Source organism: Crotalus tigris, unplaced genomic scaffold (assembly GCF_016545835.1).
Source record: "Crotalus tigris isolate CLP2741 ecotype Arizona unplaced genomic scaffold, ASM1654583v1 scf7180000020982.39081, whole genome shotgun sequence".
In the NCBI taxonomy this organism is placed as follows: Eukaryota; Metazoa; Chordata; class Lepidosauria; order Squamata; family Viperidae; genus Crotalus; species Crotalus tigris.
Window position 1 is genome coordinate 10,690 of NW_024098296.1, and position 15,505 is coordinate 26,194.

The window sequence follows — 15,505 nt, forward strand, 5'->3', positions numbered from 1 at the left end:
CTTCCTTGGATATATATTATATGAAAACTAGATCAGGACAATTACATTTGATCTTACTACTGAAGAAAATATTACTCCACTTTCTTGCAGCTGACATACGGCTCATTAGCCCAAGAGGAATTTGAGAACAGTATGCTCTCTTCACTTTATTTCATGGTCCCAAAAGAGGACCATCAGTACATTGGGATTATCCAACTCATTCACCATTTCAGGTGGACCTGGATTGGGATTTTTGCTATTGGTAACAACAATGGAGAAAATTTCTTACAGAAAATGCAGCCCTTACTTGCAAAGAATGGAATCTGCTCATCATTCATACAAAGGCTTTCACGAGTACACCCAGAAGACTTTCCACAAATTTATCAAACAATCTCAACTATTTCATGGAATTGGATAAATACCAAAGCCAATGCATTTCTTGTCTATGGAGAAGCATTGACAATTATGTGGTTAAGAATTGTCACATTTATGGTAGATCCTGAAAGGAAGGAAATTTCATTATTTAGAAAGGTATGGATCATGACTGCACAGATTGATTTTGTATTATCAGGATTCCAAATCAGTTGGGATCTCCAGGTGTTTCATGGGGCTATTTCATTCACTGCTCATTCAATAGCAGTTGTAGGTTTCAAGGAATTTCTTCAGACTGTAAATCCTCTTTCAGTCTACAGAGATGAGTTTCTTTGGGAAGTTTGGGAACAGTTATTTGATTGTTCATTTCCAAAAGCAGAATTACAAGAAACGCAGACTAGGCAGTGCACTGGTGAGATGAAGCTAGAGGATCTTCCTGGACCTGCTTTTGAAATGGAAATGACTGGACAAAGCTATAGTATCTACAATGCTGTTCATGCTGTGGCTCATGCTTTGCAAGCTCTATACACATTACATTCCAATAGAAAAAAAACTATGATGTGTAAAAATCCTGACCTTCCACATCTCCAGGCTTGGCAGGTATTCCCTTTTCATTGGACATTTCTTGTATTTCAATAAGCAGTTTGAGGTAGAATTATTTTTTGTGTAGAGTCTTAATATTTTCTGCATTTGGAATCAAGCTTGAGAAAACAACTTAGAAATAAGTTGGAATTTCCTGATGGTGAGAACAATTAAAAATGAATTAGTGGAACAGCTTGCCTTCCAAATTTTTGAATGCTCCTACTCTGGTGATATTTAAGAGAAGGACAACCATTTGTCTGAAATAGTATAGGATTAAAAGACCTTCTGGTCCCTTTTGACTCTGACATACTATTCTTTTTCTACAGAAAAAGTAGTTTCTGTTATTATTCTGGCCATTGAGAAGTTACTGTATAAATTATGGTTTATATATCAGCAGACTTTATTTACTAAATCACCATACATTGCACAATATGAGCTAGTTAAAGTGATAATTTAGATTACTTGTCATTGCCTTCTCCAAAAACAGTCAATTCCCCAAAAACTTTGTGTGGCTCATGAACTTTTCATGGGTAAAAAGCTGAGCTTCCTATCTCTATCAGAGTTTTAGAGGAATGAAATAAAAATGGTCCTTTTTAGATGAGGCATCCATAGTATGAAACATTTTTGCAATAATCTCTATCATTTTTTAAAAATATTTTTTATTTTTCCAAACTCTCCCCCATACATATACCGTGATATTTATCAGATGTTAGCATACATTCTTCTTACATTCATATATAAGATACTTTTAATAAAATGAAATAAATACATAGAGATGACTTTTGGTGTTGCTCGCCAAATAATCTCTATCTTGCATCTCTCTATGGAGGAATGCTTGGATCTCAGATTCTAAAAACTGGCTAAAGGACATTAGTCAGACCTCAGACTGTCAAATAACTTTGTATTGATAAGGAAAGATTAGATATGATTTATCTTGAATTAGTTGTTTAAATAGTGAACCTAAAACTTAATTAAAGGAAGTTGCAAAAATCCAGAATCTTTTTTTTACTTTCTGCTTCAGTTCATTCTTTCCTTTCCTTATATTAATATTAAATTAGGTATATAGTGTGGACATGTACATTATCATGCAATATTGATTATCCAAATTCTAAGCACATATATTTAATAATAGTTATAACAATTGGAAGAATGATTGAATGAAACTTTAATATGATTTTCTCCTCTCTATTATGTAGTTCTCAACATCCTCTCTCTTTCATTCTCTTTCAAGTAGCTCCATCCATTTCTTCAAGGCATTTCTTTTAACAACTCAGCTGGGGAGAAAGTGTTCCTGAATGAGAAAGGGGAAGCAACAGGTGGATTCGACATCACCAATTTGATCACTTTTCCAAACAGATCCTTTCAGAGAGTTAGAGTTGGAAAGATGGATCTACAAGCTCCAAAAGGGAAAGAATTATCCATGGATGAAGATTTGATTGTCTGGAGTCCAGCTTTTAACCAGGTATTGAATTAATGAATCTACTATGCCTTAATCCATTAGGATCCTATATTGAATATAGTCTCCTTAGAAATCTAATTTCAGGATTTTTTTAACTAAACAATGGCATATTCCTTCAAATGTTGTTGATGATCAATGATTCGTCAGATTGACAAAGTGATATTACAATGTAAAAGCTATGGTTGCATATTTGGTGTGCATTTCCATCTGAAATCAGAAAAATCAGAAACTGTTTTAAAAACCCTCCTTTTCAAAACATTTTTTATTTATTTATGGTAAGGTTCTTCCATTTTCTCGATGCAATGACCCTTGTTTTCCCGGGGACTGGAAGAAAGGGATTGAAGGGGATCAGTTCTGCTGCTATGATTGTGTTCCATGCCCAGAAGGGAAGATTTCAAATCAAAATGGTATGGTAGGAATTCTACCAATTTTCATCAGATTAAGCAAACTTTAATATACACATTTAGGATGTATAAAATTAATAAAATGAGTTTCATTGATTTGGAATGCCTAGATAACAAATTTCTTTGACTTTCCTCCCAGATATGGATGACTGTTTTGAATGTCCAGAAGATCATTATCCAAATAAAGAAAAGAATGGATGTATCCTGAAACGGGTGGTGTTTCTAACTATTGAAGAACCCTTAGGAATTGGTTTAGCGTCATCAGCTCTTGGTTTCTTTTTCTTGACATCTTGGGTACTTGGAACTTTTATTAAGCACAGGGACACTCCCATTGTCAAAGCCAATAACCAGTCCCTCACCTACACCCTGCTTGTTTCTCTTCTGCTCTGTTTTCTCTCTTCTTTGTTTTTCCTCAGCCAACCTGGTAAAGTGACCTGCCTTCTCCGACAATCAACTTTTGGAACCACATTCTCAGTGGCTATTTCTAGTGTGCTGTCCAAAACCATCATTGTGGTTGTTGCTTTCATGGCCACTAAACCAGGATCTCACATGAGAAGATGGTTAGGGAAAAGATTGGCTTTTTCTACTGTCCTTTTCTGCTCCTTTTTCCAAGTATGTATTTGTATTCTTTGGTTGTCAACATCTCCACCATTCCCTGAGTTGGACATGCATTTACAGCTCCAAGAAATTATTTTACAATGCAATGAGGGGTCAGCTTTCTTCTTTTATTGTGTATTGGGCTATATGGGTGTCTTGGCCATTGCCAGCTTTATTGTAGCTTTTCTTGCCCGTAAATTACCTGACAGCTTTAATGAAGCCAAGTTCATCACCTTCAGCATGTTGGCCTTTTGCAGCGTGTGGATCTCCTTCTTTCCAGCGTATCTGAGTACAAAGGGAAAAGCCATGGTAGCTGTGGAGGTCTTCTCCATCTTGTCCTCCAGTGCTGCATTACTGGGATGCATATTCTTGCCAAAATGCTACATCATTGTTTTCCGGCCTGAACTAAACCAAAGGGAGCATCTCACAAAGAGAAATTAGTATAACATGTGACTTTTCTCACTAGGAGAAATTCCTAACAAACAAGAATAGGAAGTCCTAGTGACCATAATTACATAAGGATTTCATTTAGGTAACTTGATTTCACATTTTAATGAAATGGAAAAATGAATTGAAGTACTTATTAAAGTAGTTAGAGCTATTTTCTGTTGCTGATCTATTGATGATAGAAATGAAGACATTTACGTGCAATTTTCACCTCTTCACAAAATCAAAGATTGTTTTTAGTAGAATTTTCAGGAACGAGCCTGATATTTGGGCCTTTTCCATTTGGGTTTCTCTATAATTCAAAAGTTAAAAACAGGATATTAGTTTATGTACAGACATCTCTTGTGGGAAGTGATAAAGAGTAAAGACAGAAATTCGTACTATGAAATTCTGATCTAAATCTTAGAGTTGGAAGTAATTTTAAAGAAAAAGAAGCTCAACACTCTTTCTATGCCAGGTTATTCTCTAGGTCCTCTGAGATTGCTATTATATCTGTAATTTCCCTTCACTACCTTTGTTTCTCCTCTCATTTTTCATTTATTTTAATTTTTGATTAAGGACATTGTGATGTCCTTAATCAAAAAAGGAGAAAAAAAAGAGATCCATGAAATTATAGATCAATCAGCCTGACATCAATATCTGGAAAGATCTTGGAAAAAGATAATCAAGAAACAAATCTTCCAACACCTTGAAACAAGGTTATAACCTGTAGCAGAATAACAAAATAACAGAGTTGGAAGGGACTTTGAAAGTTTTCTAGTTCATCCCCCAGCTCAAGCAACATGGATTCATCAAAAAGAGGTCATGCCAAATAAATCTTATTTCATTCTTCAACAAAGTGACTAAATCAATGGATCAATGAAATATACTTAGATATTGTGACTTGGGCTACATGTATATCTTAGCTCCTGCCAGCTTTATGGTAGCTTTTGTTGCCCATAAATTACCTGACAGCTTTGATGAAGCCAAGTTCATCACCTTCAGCATGTTGGTCTTTTGCAGTGTTTGGATCTCCTTCTTTCTAGTCTCCCTGAGCACAAAAGGAAACGCCATGGTAGCTGTGGAGGTCTTCTCTGTCTTGTCCTTCAGTGCTGCATTACTGGGATGCATATTTTTGCCAAAATCTATATCATTGTTTGCTGGGCTGACATCAAGCACAGGGAGCAACGCACAAAGAGAAATTAGTATAACATGTGATCTTTCTGGCCCAGAGAAATTAGTGACAAAAAAGAATAAAGCACTACATAAATATAGTAAGAACTGTTTTTGTCATTTTATCAATGTGTATTGAGCATACTATTATATGATAGCAGGTTTGAATATTTTAGGGCTCTTGAAATGTAGAATGTATTGAGTTTGTGAATCCTGTACATTTAACTGCATCTTGAAATAGGTGTTCATGCTGGTTCATAACCATTCACTCTATCAATAAATCCATTTCCCGAGCAACCTGCTATCATATATTAATAATATGGGAAATGTAGTGAAATGAAATATATTCTTCCTTCTGTCTCATCCTTCATTCAAAGTGTATGCTGACCAATGACCATAACAAAGAGTGATTTGAATGGGTTTACAATAAGAATTTTTACAAGAAAATCATCTAAAATTCAGCACAAATCCTAGAAAACATGTACAGCCTGCTCTGATATAGGGAGGAACTACAAATGTGAAAAAAAACAAAGAAAATTTTGAATATTCACTTGATGTTGATAAAAAATAGGTATATAAGTATGTAGGTAGAAACGTAGATAGATAGATAGATAGATAGATAGATAGATAGATAGATAGATAGATAGATAGATAGATAGATAAACAGACCCTATGGACAGGGCAAGTGGCCCAAATTATAGTGCACATGCAACCCTAATTGAGATAGAAACTTGTTACTCTGGACTACTCTGCAAGTGATACTTCCTCTGTTCTCATCATTGGTGGCATGATGTCCCACATGCTTTACCAGTTTTATATGTAGCACCACTCCTGGAGGGAGCGCTAAAGTCCTGACCCTCTTGGCCCCCTATTCGGCTGGCTGCCGACCCAAGGGGTCTCTCACATTGGCACCTCTGCCTAACAGGGCATGTAGCATGGTGATGTTCAGTCAAAGTTGGCAGCCATGCCCATGGGGAGGTGATGGTTAATCTCTTTTGATAGTAACTCATGTGGGATGGTGATAGTTGACCTCAGACAGTAAAACCTACAGGAGACGATGGTAGTCAGGTCCTGGTAACAGCAGCTAGTGTACAATAGTAGTAGTCAGTCCCTAGTAACAGTAACCTTGCTTAGGATGATGTTAATGAGTCTCTGATAGTAGCAGCTTGCCTATGACAATGATTGCCTGTCTCTGGTGACAGCAACTTGCCTAAGCCAATGGTTGTCAGTCTTTGGTGACAGCAGCTTTCCTAAGACAATGTTAGTCAGTCTCTGGTAACAGCAACTTGCCTAGAGCAATGGTAATCAGTCTCTGGTAACAGCAACCTGCCTAGAGCAATGGTAGTTAGTATCTGGTGAAAGCAACTTACCTAAGATGATGATAATCAATTCCTCTCTGGAGCTCAAAGGGGACCTCCTTTCTCCACTCTCCTTGTCTCTCTCTCTCTCCCCTCGCTATATGTAATCCCCCTTCCTTATCCCCTTTTTGTTTCCACAAGCTAATCCTTTAAAAACTCCTCTACTTCCCACTAAAAGACATACCCTCAATCCGGTCAAACTCTTTCCTTACTCTCCCTCCTCCCATTTGGCTCCAATAAGGGAAAAGAAATAAAACTCCCCAACCTATCCTCTCTTTGTGTGGTCTGCCACAATGAAGAAAAAACAATAAAAACTTCAGCAAGCTACTCTCACTCTCTATCCCCTGTCTTCGTCCGGCTTGCTTGCAACAAAGCAGAAAAACACAAAGATCCCACCTTCTTACTCTATCTCTATTTCTTCATTCAGCTGGCTCTGGATGGCAAGCTCCATTAAGCTGCTCTCTCTCTATCTCTTCTTCATCTGGCTCTTCTCAATATCCAGCCAAACAACACCTTCCAGTCTCTTTCTCTTTAATCGCTCAGCTGGCTCTGCTCAATGTGCAACCAATTGTTACTTTCCAGTATCTTTCTCTTTCCTCTCCCATCAGTTTCCTCCTCCCTTTTCTTCCCTTCTCAGAGCCACATCCTGCCACCAGACCGACAGCAGTTGCTGGAGCTCCCGCAAAACCTCTCAGCTGGCCCCATTCTCATCCCAGCTCCGCTACATATAAATTGCAATTTAAGGAACATCCTTGAATAAAACCTTATGAAACATCATTGTGTGGAGTTTTATTTATTTATTTATTTATTTCACAGAATTTTATGGCCTCCCACTCACTGTCAATGTCATGGTTCCGATAGATGAACCCATTAGAAAAAAGGACTCCGAGACAATTGCTTTCCTCAAACACAATTTTTAATGGCTACATAGTATCAGCATGAACAAAGGTGAAACCAAGACTAAAGTTCCCTTCCTCCAAAGTTACAAAGATGAACTTCCCACACCATTTCTATGTCATAAATCACATTCTCCAATGCGCTAGTTTAGCGGACTTTCTAGCAGACATTTCTACCTGCCAAAACTCTGGTAGCAATGACCTTGGTTCCCACAGAACAATTTTAGGTTTTAGCTAGGCAAAAAGAATACACACACCTCTTCCCATTTCTGTTGCATCTGAAAAATGAGATGAAAATGGCTGCAGCCAAATTCATTTGTAGTGTTGACAGTCAGTGTCTCTGAGCTACTTAAAAAAAAAATAAAACCCAATATATAAACAATAAAAACACACCTGCGTGGATTACAATTAATCAGTTGAGTGACTTCATAGGTTCCAACCTAGTCTGAGTTCCACAGACCTACTTGCAAAACCATATGCTCATGTCTTTGCAAAAGAGTGTCAAAGTGGCGGCCAATTTAAACATTGCCTGCCTCCTTGCTCTAGTGGATCATGTGGATCTGATCAGGAAGACAGTTCTTCAAATAACTTGGTCCCAAGCCATGTAGGGTTTAAAGGTGACAACTAGTACATTGAATTGTACCTGGAAGCAAATTGTCAGCCAATGCAACTCCCACAAGAAAGGTGGCATATGTATAATCTGGGTCTGCATATAACCATACAGGGGCCTGCACTTTGAATCAACTGGAGCTTCCAGATACTTTTCAAGGGCAGCCTTTTATAGACCTCTATGCAGAGTGGTGATTTATTAATTGGTGGCATGACATCCAATATAGTTTATCATTTCTATGAACTGAAATTGAAGGAACATCCTTGTGTAAAACTTTATGACATGCCATGTAAAGAGGGTTTTTTTTTCTTTTATAATCTTAGCCAGTTCCCCCCAAATTGCTGAAATGAGCAAAAGGCTTTACTGTATCTCTAATGTAAGCCACTCTGTCTTTCAAATATTTCTAGTTGTGGTAGAAGAAATAAGATTCTTTAGATTTTGTTAAGTGTTGGCTATAGAATGTAGGAAACTTTGGTGCAAGAAATATTTTGAAGATTTTTAGTCAGCTCAAGGAATATTTTTTTTAAAAAATTGTGCATTGTTATTCCTCACAAAACATACAAGCAATAAAAGACTGATACCTGGTGGATCTGTTCATATTCTATTTTGTGAAAAAATGGTAGAAAATCAATGTGGTAGCTTCAAACAACACTTTCTACAACTAAGCATATATTTTATTACAAATCTCCCTTAAATTATTGTCATTGATCGAAGGGATAGAACTAGAATGGTGGGCATACCTTCAACTACAGGCGAGATATTGGAAAGATAAAAAAGAGTGAGGCATAAAAATAGAACTGATAGGGCTGGATAAAATATTACTTGGTACTGAGGATAAAATGATTAAAAAGCTATATCATTATTTGTTAGATCAGGCAATGTATGAGGAACAGGTAAAAGAAACCATGTTAATGTGGAGCAGGGATTTTGATCTCAACTTGAATCTGCATATCTGGCAAGAATTATGGGTACGAAATAGGAAGCTTACTTTGGCCACCTCCTACAAAGAAAACCTCTACAAAATGTTCTACAGATGGCATCTCCCACCCACAAGATTAGCTAAAATGGGTCCAAATATTTCTTCCACGTGCTGGAAATGTAAATTGGCAAGAGGGACATATTACCACATGTGGTGGGAGTGTTCAAAAGCCCGTGACTTTGGAACAAGGTTAAAAAATGGCTGGAAAAAATACTAATGATAGAGGTAGAGCTAAAACCAGAACTCTTTCTATTAGGCATAATTATGCAGAAATACGACAAAGGGATATTGTATGTGATGCTACATATTCTCACACCTGCTAGATTGGTGTATGAACAAAACTGGAGGAATAAAGAAATTCCAACAGAAGAAGAGATTTTATATAAAATCTTATTGTGTGCTGATATGGATAGGCTCACAATGGAAATGAAGGACAAGAGAGAGTCAGATTACTTTGAAATCTGGGACAAATTCTGTTGTTGGTGTAAATCAAGGAGAAATGTTTGGGTTTTAAGTTAGCATTAAGATAGAGATATATAAAACTGTATGTCAGTATATAGAGAAACAAATTAGAGACTGTATTGTATAGAAAAATATGTATATATAGAAATTAAGAATTATATGTATGATGAGGAACAAATTGTTAGGAATATATACACTGGAATGTTATGTTATGTCCATCTTTGTTTTAACTTTTTTATAAATAAAAAACTTTTTTAAAAAAAAAATTACTGTCATTGACATTTGCTCATTTTAAAAAAAAATAGTTGAACCATTGGCCAATTATTATCTCATCAAAACAGAACAATTATCTCACTACAGGAATCACCATGTTTTCTTAGCTAGGCCAAAACACCAAAGGCTGCATAGAAGGGAATTATATTCAGCAATGATCAAGGTATCAGTTTGGATATAAAGTAACACTTCAACCACAGGAAGTTTGGCACAAGGGTAATAATGGCTCTGTCATATACTTTGCTTCAGCTTTCTACCCTCTGTTTTCCTCTCCCAGAGTATCTGTTCAAATCCTGATGGTGTTCAAGATGCAATTTTGCGCTCATGTGGATCTTTAAATAAAAACTGACAGTTTTTCTCATTAGGTGCATTCTCAGAGATAAGCCTTGGATCAATCTTTAGATGAAGTATTGGATTATATTTACCTCTTGATCAGTAGGAGGGAAGGGAAAACATTTTCAGACTAACAAAGCATGAAAATGTTTTTTCTGATATTTTTGGTGTACAAAGTAGTTTCTCTGAAATGCCCTGCAAGCGATGCTTTCCTTGTTCCACATGAGTGGTACCAGCCTGGAGACTTCATCGTTGGTGGGATGGCATCTCACATTGCTTACCACCTTTATGAAATTAAATTTAGTGAAAATCCTTCTACAAAACCTTATGAAATACCAGGGTAATAATTTTTTAATCTATCTAAACTTATCCAAATTTTCAAGAATCTTTAATATGAGTATATCTTTGTGCATAAATTTAGTGTTTTTATTGTAATCTATGACTTAACCTGTTTTGAATTGTACCTGGTTGTGAGAGAAGACATAAACTTTAGATTATTTCAAAATCTTTCACATGAAATGTACAAAATTTAAGATCAAGAAGTCTATATTTTTTGAAAAAATTTGCATATCTCTCCTCACAAAATATACATACAGTATGCAAGTGATACCTCCTAAATCTATTCATATACCATTTTTTGAAAATCACATAGAAAATATATTAATTTGAAAAAAAGTCACTACTTGTATTTGTTGTAGTACATATTTGTTGAAAGTCAGGGAAATGCTGTGTAAAATAAATGTAAACTCTGTATGAATTATTAAGCATTTTAGGAAAGCTATTATCTTCCTACTATCATCAGAGAAAGAAATATTTGTTATTCATACAGTACAGAAATGTTGCCACCTTATGAGAATTGTCAATTTACATTTTCAACTATGATATTTAAATTCTTTGCAGTGTATTCCCCAAATTTCATCAACACGTCCTTGCCTTGGCCTTTGCTGTGAAGGAGATCAATGAGGACTCCCAGATGTTACCTAACATCACTCTCGGGTTCCACATCTATGACAGTTACCTCAATGCAAGGATGACCTATCGCACCACTCTGGACCTGCTTTTCAAATCCCAGGAATTTGTCCCTAACTACAAGTGTGATGGCCAGAAGAATCTCGTGGCTATCATTGGAGGATTGGATTTTGTCATATCATCTCATATTGCTGAAATTGTTCAATTCTTCAAGATTCCACAAGTAAGTTGTGAAAGGGTTAAAGAGAAAAATTCTATATTCTGTTCTTGATGTTGTTATGGAATAATTAAGGAACGTTAAGATTAGACTTAGGTTTGTATTAAGATGTTCTACCTGGCTTAAGGTCTATTAGCATAAATTTGAAACTATAATGCAAATATAAGAAGTCCATAGACATTACATATCTGGAAAAAGAGTTGAACATAGTATTCTTTGCTTCTATCAAAAGAATTGATCAATTATATGAGTTTGAAGTTATTCCAAGAAATTCCTTTCCATATTAATACTTAGAAGAATTTCAGGAAAATAATTCCTTCCTTTGATATATTTTATATGAAAACTAAATCAGGAAAATTAAATTTGATCTACCAACTGAACAAAATACCATTACACTTTCTTGCAGCTGACATATGGCTCATTAGCTCAAGATGCATTTCAGACTAGTAAACTTTCTTCACTTTATTTCATGATCCCAAAAGAGGACCATCAGTACATTGGGATTATCCAACTGCTTCACCATTTCAGGTGGACCTGGATTGGGATTTTTGCTGTTGATAACAATGATGGAGAAAAATTCTTACATAAAATGCAGCCCTTACTTTCAGAGAACGGAATCTGCTCATCGTTCATAGAAAGGCTTGCACAACTCATCCACTTAGAAGATTTCCCAGAAGTTTATCAAACAATCTCAATTATTTCCATGAACTGGATAACTAGCAAAGCCAACACATTTCTTGTCTATGGAGAAGCATTGACAATTACGTGGCTAAGAGCTGTCACATTTATGGTAGATCCTGAAAGGAAAGAAATTGCATTATATAGAAAGGTGTGGATCATGACTGTACAAATTGATTTTGTATTATCAGGATTTCAAATCAGTTGGGATCTCCAGATGTTCCATGGGGCTATTTCTTTCACTGCTCATTCGACAGCAGTTGCAGGTTTCAAGGAATTCCTTCAGACCATCAATCCTCTTTCAGTCTGCAGAGATGAGTTTCTGCAGGAAATTTGGGAACAATTATTTGATTGTTCATTTCCAAAAACAGAATTACAAGAAACACAGAGTAGGCAGTGCACTGGTGAGATGAAGCTAGAGGATCTTCCTGGACCTGCTTTTGAAATGGAAATGACTGGACAAAGCTATAGTATCTACAATGCTGTTCATGCTGTGGCTCATGCTTTGCAAGCTCTATACACATTACATGTCAATAGAAAAAAAACTATGATGTGTAAAAATTCTGACCTTCCACATCTCCAGTCTTGGCAGGTATTCCCTTTGCATTGGACCCTTATTTTATTTCAATAAGCAGTTTGAGGTAGAATTATATTTTGAACCCATTGTGTAAAGTCTTAATATTTTCTCCATATGAAATCAAGCATGAGAAAACAACTTAGAAATAAGGAGAAATTTCCTGATGGTGAGAATAATTAACAATGAATCAGTGGAACAGCTTGCCTTCAGAAGTTTTGGACACTGGAGATTTTTAAGAAGAGAAGGACTACTTATATGAAATAGTATAGGATCTCTTCCTTGAGCAAGGTAGTGGATTAGAAGACCTTCAGGTCCCTTCTGACTATGAAACACTGTTCTGTCTAAAATAGACACAGAAAAGGTAGTTTCTGTTGTTATTCTGATCACCAAGATATACTGTATAAACATGAAACATGTTTGCAATAATCTCTATCTTGCATTCTCTATGGAGTCTCTCATTCTAAAAACTGGCTAAAGAACATTAGTTGCACCTCAGACTGTCAAATTACTTTCTATCAAAGAGAAAAGATTAGATATGACTTATCTTGAATTAGTTGTTTAAGTAGTGGACCTAAAACATAATTGGAAGAAATCACAAAATTCCAGAATCATTTTTAAATTCTGCTGCACTCTTTCATTCTTTCTTTCCTTATATTAATATCAAATTAAATATATAGTATGGACATGTACATTATCATGCACTTAGATAGAATAGAATAGAGCTGGAAGACACCTTGGAAGTCTTCTAGTCCAGCCCCCTGCTCGAGCGGAAGAACCTATGCCATTTCAGAAAGGTAACTGTCCAATTTCTTCTTAAAAACCTCCAGTGATGGAGTGCCCATGATTTCCGAAGGCAAGCTGTTCCACTTGTGAATTGTCCTCAGTGTTAGGAAATTTCTCCTTAATTCCAGGTTGCTTCCCTCTTTGGTCAGTTTTGCAATATTGATTATCCAAATTCTAAGCACAAATATTTAATAATAGTGTTAGCAATTGGAAGAATAACTAAATGAAACTTGAATATGATTTTCCCCTCTCTATTATATAGCTCTCAACATCCTCTCTCTTTCATTCTCTTTCAAGTAGCTCCATCCATTTCTTCAAGGCTTTTCTTTTAACAATTCAGCTGGGGAGAAAGTGTTTCTGAATGAGAAAGGGGAAGCAACAGGTGGATTCGACATCACCAACTTGGTCACTTTTCCAAACAGATCATTTCAGAGAGTTAGAGTTGGAAAGATGGATCTACAAGCACCAAACGGGAAGGAATTATCCATGGATAAAGATTTGATTGTCTGGAGTCCAGCTTTTAACCAGGTATCGAAATAATGAATCCACCATGCCTTAGTCGATTAGGATCCCATATTGAACACATCTTTTTAAAAATCTAATTTCTGGGATTTTTTAAAATAAACAATGGCATATTCCTTCAAATGGTGTTGATGATCAATGATTTGTCAGATTGACAAAGGTGATATTACAATGTAAAAGCCATGGTTGCATATTTGGTGTGCATTTCCATCTGAAATCACAAGAGTGACCATGTTTCTATGAGATTGTCACCATGTGCAATTATTTACTCATCCTGCACTTCAATAGAAACATTTGTACATCATTGTAATGTCTACATCTTTTTAAGTTGTTGAACAAGTTGTTAAATTCAGCATCCTTTTGGGAAGTCAATAATCATGTCACTCTATTAAGAAGAATGTTCAGAATCTGTTTTAAAAACCCTCCTTTTCAAAACATTTTTTTTGTTTATCATAAGGTTCTTCCATTTTCTCGATGCAATGATCCTTGTTTTCCTGGGGACTGGAAGAAAGGGATTGAAGGGAATCAGTTCTGCTGCTATGACTGTGTTCCATGCCCAGAAGGGAAGATTTCAAATCAAAATGGTATGGTAGGAATTCTACCAATTTTCAATAGACTTAAGCAAACTTGAATATACACGTTTAGGATGCATACAATTAATAAAATGGGTTTCACTGATTTGGAATGCCTAAATGACAAATTTCTTGACTTTCCTCCCAGATATGGATGACTGTTTTAAATGTCCAGAAGATCATTATCCAAATGAAGAAAAGAATGGATGTATCCTGAAACGGATGGTGTTTCTAACTATTGAAGAACACTTAGGAATTGGTTTAGCCTCATCAGCTCTTGGTTTCTTCTTCTTGACCTCTTGGGTAATTGGAACTTTTATTAAGCACAGGGACACTCCCATTGTTAAAGCCAACAATCGGTCCCTCACCTACACCCTCCTTATCTCTCTTCAGCTCTGTTTTCTCTCCTCTTTGTTCTTCCTCAGCCAACCTGGTAAAGTGACCTGCCTTCTCCGGCAATCAACTTTTGGAATCACATTCTCAGTGGCTATTTCTAGTGTGCTGTCCAAAACCATCATTGTGGTTGTTGCTTTCATGGCCACTAAACCAGGGTCTCAGATGAGGAGATGGGTAGGGAAAAGATTGGCCTTTTCTACTGTCTTTTCCTGCTCCTTTTTCCAAGTATGTATTTGTATTATTTGGTTGTCAACATCTTCACCATTCCCTGAGTTAGACATGCACTCACAGCTCCAAGAAATGATTTTACAATGCAATGAGGGGTCAGCTTTCTTCTTTTATTGTGTCTTGGGCTACATGGGTGTCTTGACTATTGCCAGCTTTATTGTGGCTTTTCTTGCCCGTAAATTACCTGACAGCTTTAATGAAGCCAAGTTCATCACCTTCAGTATGTTGGCCTTTTGCAGTGTGTGGATCTCCTTTTTTCCAGCCTATCTGAGTACAAAAGGAAAAGCCATGGTAGCTGTGGAGATCTTCTCCATCTTGTCCTTCAGTGCTGCATTACTGGGATGCATATTCTTGCCAAAATGCTACATCATTGTTTTCCGGCCTGAACTAAACCAAAGGGAGCATCTCACAAAGAGAAATTAGTATAACATGTGATCTTTCTGGCCCAGAGAACTTAGTGACAAGAAAGAATAGAAAGACTGTTTGCTGTCTAGAGAAAGTATATAGAAGTTTTATTTTTTGTCAAAGGAGAGTCTTTGTAGCAAGATTTATTATAGTTGCCCCAAATAAATGTTTGCAGTGCTGCATTTTCAACTATTTTCCAAGATGGTAGAATATAATGCTTTATCTCTTGTAACACTCTACTTCATGAGACTTTGA

The 15,505-nt window shown here is 36.3% G+C and overlaps 1 protein-coding gene across 1 annotated transcript; it reads left to right on the top strand.

The window, feature by feature from the left end:
- Positions 1-14,443: 14,443 nt before the first annotated feature.
- On the top strand, positions 14,444-15,058 carry LOC120319846 (vomeronasal type-2 receptor 26-like; the record flags this gene model as incomplete). The annotated part of the gene is made up of 1 exon (XM_039369126.1): positions 14,444-15,058. A coding segment is annotated over exon 1 (615 nt), but the record flags the coding sequence as incomplete, so codon positions are not given.
- Positions 15,059-15,505: the final 447 nt, after the last annotated feature.